This window comes from Acanthisitta chloris, unplaced genomic scaffold (assembly GCF_000695815.1).
Source record: "Acanthisitta chloris isolate BGI_N310 unplaced genomic scaffold, ASM69581v1 scaffold4229, whole genome shotgun sequence".
Taxonomy (NCBI): Eukaryota; Metazoa; Chordata; class Aves; order Passeriformes; family Acanthisittidae; genus Acanthisitta; species Acanthisitta chloris.
The window spans coordinates 40,220-47,546 of NW_008692944.1; the positions used below are offsets into that span (position 1 = coordinate 40,220).

At 48.2% G+C, this 7,327-nt stretch overlaps 1 protein-coding gene across 1 annotated transcript in view; it reads right to left on the reverse strand.

Moving 5' to 3' along the window:
• Window positions 1-215: 215 nt before the first annotated feature.
• The window catches only part of F9 (coagulation factor IX), a 13,886-nt gene continuing 6,774 nt past the window's right edge, over window positions 216-7,327 (reverse strand). Inside the window, exons 5-8 of the mRNA XM_009082860.1 lie at window positions 6,636-6,764; window positions 4,333-4,571; window positions 3,693-3,807; window positions 216-763 (exon numbers count right to left, since the gene is read on the reverse strand). Coding sequence (XP_009081108.1) covers window positions 216-763; window positions 3,693-3,807; window positions 4,333-4,571; window positions 6,636-6,764 — 1,031 coding nt within the window. The remainder of the gene's footprint in view (window positions 764-3,692; window positions 3,808-4,332; window positions 4,572-6,635; window positions 6,765-7,327) is intronic.

The window sequence follows — 7,327 nt, forward strand, 5'->3', positions numbered from 1 at the left end:
GGTCATTAAAAGGGTTTTTTATTTCCTTATTACCACATTTTCACTGCAGTATCTCAACTTTTGCCTTCCAAGTGCAGAATTTATTTCATTCAGAAATGTTTATTAAAATACAATGATTTCTGACAAACATGGAGATTGCTATGGTCTCTCCTCAACTAACCAGTCCATTCCTCAGCATGGTGTAGCTTCCCCAGCACGGCATAACCTCATGTGGGTTAGGTGAGCTTTGTGCTTTGCTTTATCCACTTCACATACTTGGAGACCCTGGTGTAGACGCCGTATTTGCCTGGCAGGGCACATTCCTCACCCCAACTGGTGATCCCTGTGAGAAACCAGGTGCCCTCGATCTCGGTGCTGTATGGACCTCCACTGTCCCCCTCACAGGTGTCACTGTTCCCAGTCGGGAAACCCGCGCAGAACATGTTCTTCAGGATGGAGCTGGTGGTGCTCTTGAGGCAGATGGAACGGTCGACGTAGGGCACCCTGAGGACCTGGAGGGTGGTGGCCGGGCGGCCGCGGAAGAGCCGACTGCCCCAGCCACTCACCGTCCCCATCCCTTGCTTCAGCAGGGCGTTGGTGAACTTCTGGCTGCCGAGGCAGATGGGGGTGACATAGCTGTTGAAGATGAGGGGTTGGTCCAGCTCCAGGAGGGCAATGTCATTGTGGTACTCATTGACTGAGGCATTGTACGTGGGGTGGGGAAGGATTTTCACCACTTTACGGTGCTGCTCTGTGCGGTCGATCTTGTCAGTGTGGTGTTCACCTGCAGAGACAAGTGTGACTTGGGCTGGATCCCTCCACAGCCAGACCAGTGTCCATGCCCTGGCAGTGCCATCCCAATGCAACAGTAGCCCAGTCACATGGCTGTAAAGGGCTGAGCCCTTGGATTGCTCTGAGACTGGTACTAGCCAAGCTCCTTGTCAAAGGGAGCTGGAAGTTCCCACATGGCAGCACCTACTTGGTCCCTGCAGCCAGCAGAACCTGAACCCTCGGGTGTGACATCAGGCACACATCATCCAACCAAGTGCCAAAGATCCAGATGCTTTTGCCAAGGTTGTAGCTGTTTTGGGGATTTAGCACCCTCAAGGAGATGTAAGGGGATGTTGTCCTTGCATTAAAAGGGGCAAATCTTGCTTTAAAATAAATCATTTATTAATGAAAAGAGAACTGACCTTCCCTTGCCTAGAACCACACAGCCACGGAGCAGAATGGGATGCAAGGAGCTACAAAATGCTGTTCCCTATGCTCACAGGTGTTTCTGGGTCCCTGCACCCACCCGAGGCTCAGCTGCTTGTGATTGCTGCTGTCATTGAGTTGCTGGCAGCCTGTTACCTCCCCTCTCAGCTTGTGTAACAGGTAGAGGGGAAGGGAATATATTCTGTGGTCTTGGGTCAGTGAACGGACAGGACCTGGGTCTGTCTGTAGCCAAATCCTCTCTCCTGCCCGTGCAGAAGGCTGAGAGCAGGATGACTTTTCCTGCTTGCTGTCTCGCAGCCCCAGAGGCACAGGGTGTGTTTAACCCCTGCTGCAGGGTTTTTACATGCTTTGCTGAGATCTCCAGGATATACCGTCTCCTCTAAACAATATCTGCAACAGTCCTGGCCCTATCTGTGTCCGGTGCTTGCTGCAGCTGCTGCGAGGAGCAGCACAGAGCCCTGCGAGGGAGGTGAGTGCTTTCCGCGGTCGTGCGAAGGTGGGAGGGGTGGCTGGTGCTGCTGATGTGCTCTGGGAGGTGGTTTGTTTTTTTTGCAGCAGAGTGTGAATGTCAGCTCCCTTGCAGGGTGTGCTTCTACAGTGTAAATGCAAGACAGACGTAGGGGAGAGTTTCAGAGGGTTTTTCTTCTGCTTTGGCTACATGTTATTGCTGGGGACCTGAAAATGTTTCAGAGATGAAAGTGGAGAGGGAAAGAAGCACAGGGGAGGGGAATGCTTCTTCCATGCCTGGTACAGGGTTTTGGGCCTCCTAGGATGTTATGTACAAAGCTAAACACTTGGCAGGAATGGATGTGAAGGGCTCAGATGTTTTCATGCAGTGTACATGGTACAGGCAAAAAATCAACTGTCTCTAGAGCCCGGCAAGATCATTGGAGGTTTTCAAGATGAGACTGAATGTGGCACTTAGAGTCATGGTCTAATAATGATGGTAGGGTTGGACTTGATGATCTTTTAGGTCTCTGCAACCTGGTTTATTCTGTGATTCTTGACTTGCTGCCTGGACAAAATCCTGCCCTGGAAATTCAGTGGTGCTGCAGAGTGGTGTGAAAGGAGTGCTAGGGGACTTGGCTGATAATGTATCCTAAATGGAGGGAGTGTGTGACAAGCAAGAGAGCCTGAAAGGACAGGCAATATGCATGCAGATGCAGCAAATGCAAAACTTCAGCCCAGGTGGAACTGTGCTTTTCTGTGGGGGAAATTATTTTTGCTCTGGACATTTCCAATGTTAGTGGGTGTAAGGCTGGGCTTTGTGCTGGGCTTTCCAGCAAAACTGCCTGGAAGCAGATAGCAAAAAATGCTGTGTGCAAGCTGTGAGCCTCATCCTGCCAACACTGGGCAGTGGTGCCCAGTCCCCATGGCACTCAGTCTCCAGGGCCCAGCCAGGCACACTCAGGAGATCAGCTGCATTAACATGGAAGATAAGGATGCAGCTGGAGCCTGTTTGATGAGCTTGTTTGTGTAGGTATAAATTTGATGTTTCAAGGCTTAGGTAAAATGTCATTTTTGCCACTAATACATTTCATAGTGCTTAAACAGAAAGTGTGAATCTTCCATGCCTCCCCTCAGTGATGCTGGTAGCAATTACTAATCATATCATTGTTCCTGTCCTATACCTTTTGGTGTGGCCCTCTATGTAGATCTTCATGCTGGGGAGAAGCAAATAGTTTGGGGAAAGCTGATTCTGCCACAGCTGTGAAATGTGGCACCTTGATGCTCAGCAAGGCCCCACGCTGAGTTATCACCAGGCTGCCTAGCAGGTGGTCTGGAACAGCCAGGTACCATGAGCTGGGAGAAACACCATTTTTCAAGCAGATACTTTGTGTTGTGAAGTAGCAGCGTCACCTGTTGTGCAGCCTGCCTAACCCTCCAAGACCCTGGTGTACACTTTCCCACATGCCAGCCCAGTTTCTCTACTGCAATCCATGAATTCTATCTACTTCTACAGAAGTTAGAAGCAAAAGTAGTCATCCTCTCCTTGCAAGGATATAGTCAGGTTACTGGTGCCCCTCTTGCACTAGCCACTAAACTGTTCTCTGAGAGTTGTGTGAAAACTTACTGTGAGCCTCAAGAAGATCAGAAAACCCCAGTGAGATCCTGTGTGGCCAGCAGAGATAAAAATCCATCACACTAGCTAGAGGCAGCATCTTAACTGAAGTCCATTGGGCTTTAAAGCAGCCTAGGAGACTCTGGCTCAGGTGAACTTTCCTGTGGTAACTGTGTTTACAATGTGGTCCAGCAATTCTGCAGCTTTGGGACCAAGGCCAGACCCAGCTCACTGCTCCTGCTGGAGGTGCTAGTACCTGCAGGGACCAGGCTGATGAAACACTGCAGCCTGCAACTGGGGCCTATAGCAAGCTGTGTCACACTGCTACCCATCATGGTGCTGCAGGTGTCAGATTCTGTGCAATGCCTTGTCCTGGTTGGTACAAGCCCTGTCCCTCCCCATTTGCTGACTTGATGCTGCCCGAGGTGCTCACCTGCCACGGCAGTGATATTCCCTGGCTTCAGGCAGTGTGCCGCTGTCACCAGCCATTTCTCATTGATGATGGATGCACCGCAGAAGCCCACGCCATCACTGTTCACCAGGTGAACCTGTGGGAGCAGGAGGAAATCACACCCATGGGTTTGTGTAAACCTGGACTACTGGAAGGTGTCCCTACCCATGGCAGGGTGTTGAAACTAGGTAAGATTTAAGGTCCCTTCCAATGCAAACCGTTCTATGGTCTGTTGAAACTGATGGATCCAAAAAATAAGCTGCATTGTTCCTTGCAAAGCTGCACCTTGCAAAGCTCCTCTCCTTCAGTCTTTAGCTTAATTTTGGTAAATTCATGGACTACTGGGCAATCTATTGCTGCAGCTCAATACCAAATCCTTCGTGCCCCACCAGATAAAGCTGCTATGACTCTGATTTCTGGCTTTTTTTGCCAAGGCAGTCCACCATCCAGGCATAAAACTGTGTACAGAAAGAAAATCCCTGCTAGGTTTGAGACCTGTTGATAATTTAGCCTCAGAGATGGGCTTTGGGTATTTAAAAGTAAGATGACCCTGCCTTCAGAATGAAATGAATCCACAGACCAACTGCTGAGGTTACAGGAGAGCTGCAGAAATGGCCAGTACCTGCCACGGCACCTCGCCTTTCATGCTGTCTGACCCGCCGACAACCCTGGTGCCCGTCTTAAATATTGGCGTGATTTTCATGGCAGTGGTGTTGGTGGTTTCCGTGATGTTGTCGAGCACCTCGTCATGAGCATCATCGAGGTCATCGCTGGTGATGTTCCAGTCCTCAAAGGTGTTCATGGATCGGGTGAGCTTCCTCTTCGCTTCAGGAGCTGTGATCTTCCCGCAGGGATATGGCACTGGGATTGAAAGAGTCATGGTTAAGGCTGGCTGCGTGTCATGCTGAGAGTTACAGCGACTGACAGACCAGGAGAGAAGGCAAATGCTGCTTCATCTCAGCACCCTGTTTGGGATTGACATGGGAGATACAGGGCCATGGGCTGACCATGTGTTCCCTCCCTGTGCCTTTGACCTGCAGTGAGGGCAATATGTAGGAGTAGCAAAAGCATGAATTGTTTCTGGACTTTAGAAATGACATCTGACCAGCTATTAAAATGAAAAAATCTTGTGTTGAGCATGCACACCTGACAGGCTGGTGCAGCTGTGCCTTTGCTTGGTGTGGGACTTTGTGGTGCATACCTGAGAGGTTTGTGGCAGACAGTTGGGTGCTTGGCCAGCATGTCTACAGCAAGTAACTCCGGAACAATAAAAGTCCAGCTGGGAGAGGGCAGGAAATAATATCTGCCAATTGTACAGATAATCCTGCTTGGCACCAAGGTGAGGAAAACATTAATAAACTCTTTCTAGTGTTGTAGATTTTCTCTCTTAATGAAGATCTCATCTGCAGGCTCGATTCAGACAAGCTCTTCCCATTTCTCTCCTACACAGTGTGTGTCTGGCAGTCAAAATAGTAAATAGCATCAAGCATTGTCTTTCATCTGAAAAGCTTTCGACAGCACTGAGCAAACAAGCATTAGTGTAAAATCAGATGAGTGTGGCCTACTGAGATTTCACCCTTTATTTTTAAACAGTCTGCTTTAGGAACAGGACTTAAATAACTGTTGAGTGATGGAAAATGCTACCCGTGAGGTTAGGATAGGAAATTAAAGTTTCAGAGCCAACAAAAGCTAAGCTTTTGCAGGAAGGGCAATTACCCAACCTGAAAGATGATCTTATTGCTAACAGTAAACCTTTCTGGTCCAGTGAAAGTGATACAGCATGTTGGACAACACAGGCCTGAGCTCTTAATGACCTCCATTAACAGGACTCCCAGACCAAGTTACTCCCTACACTGAGTGCTGAAAGCCAGAACTTTGAGGAGTTCAAAGTGTTCCTGGCTGTAGCTGTCAGACTTTCACAAACTAACTCACCTGTATCTACATGCTAGCTTAGGTGTACAAACCCAATACTCTCAGGTGTTAGAAACATGACAACATCAGGTGTTAAATTGACTTTGGATGACAAAATAGTTCTCTGCTCAATCTCCTAATTTCTCTGCCAGATGTACTTCTGAGATGTTCATGCTCAATTAACTTGCTGTGTTGCAGTGGGTTGGGTCTGCACGTGTCAGTGTAGTTAGAGGCATTATAATAATGCAGAAACAGGTTAAAGCTGGGGAATACATCAACATCCAGCTCTCCTTTAGCCTTTTGTGAAGCTGCAGCCTCAATGCATTTCCCTTCCACCCCACTCAACACCATGGCTAAACCAGAGTAGCTCCCACTGAGGGACTCTGTTGGGAGGACAGCATCCCCACAAAACTTCACTTGTTTCCACTCATCTAGGTCAATTAGAAGATGCTGGGTGTTGACCAGCCATGAAATGAACCATCAGGAGAATTTACAGTAAGAAAGATTATCTTTTGCTCTGAAAAACCCAGAGGAGTATATATATCCTCAATGCAGAATCAGTAACTAAACAGTATCTCCTATTGGAAGAACATGGGAGTGAGCTCTGGCTGGCTGGACACCAGCATGTGCACTGGTGTAGCTGAACATCACCTTTCTGCCTCCAGGAAACTACTGATCCATAGCTAGAAATATCAGATGGATGCAAGTTGGAATGGTGCCCGTGTGAGCAGCCATCTGAAACAAGCATTTGCTTTATGAACAAGCTCCTGGACAACCACCCTCCTGCTCCACCCACCTAGGCTAAAAAAAGGATGTTTAAATTGAATCCTTGGAGCCTGACCCCACATCTGCCCTTGGGAAAGCACAGGGTCAGGCTCTGTACATTTGCTAAGCAGCAAAACACAGCTGGTTTCCAACAGGATATTGCATTTCTATGAGATTCATGTATCTAAATCCAGGACAAGACCTTGAAAACTTGAACCTAAATCCCTTAAAACCAGTTTAAATGTTAACCTGTAGGTTCACAGGACTTTCCATCTTCATGAAGTTTGTAGCCTTCGGCGCAGGAACACACAACCTTCTGTGGCGGGTCATGGTGGCAAAAGTGCTTGCAGCCTCCATTTTTAATAGCACAAGTGAAATCTGAAAGAAATGAAAATGAAACTGTGAGAGCTCTTCTGAAATACAACTGATCAGAGATTTGTTGGGACTTGGACTTTTGGGCTTGGTAACCCACTGTGGTTGATTCAGACTATGGAAAACATGCTTGTTTGCAAGGAAAGCGTCCTTCCAAATCACATTCCTTCTCATAATGAAGGAGCACTGGGCAACTCTTTGAGAAGGCAGGTTGGGGATTGACCCTATGAGAAGTCCCTCAGAGTTCTGGCACAGTCTCCTGCCTTCAACAACTGCATGCTGTCTGAAATTTGGCAGCCTGCCCCCAAAGGACTCCTGCAAATATTTGGTTACAAACCATGTGATTTCCCCATCATCGTGCTGCTTTCCTCCCCCTGTGCTTACAGCAATCCAACCCCAGTGTGGATGCTAGCAGAGAACACTGAGTGTCAGATGGGAGTAAACCCTGAACCCAAGCAGGGCTTTGTCCTGGGATTATTGCTGGTCTCTGAATTAAAACCTGAAGCAAAGCTGTATGTTCTTCCTGACACAGCAATAAATCATTGCAGCCTGATGTGGAAGGCCCAGTT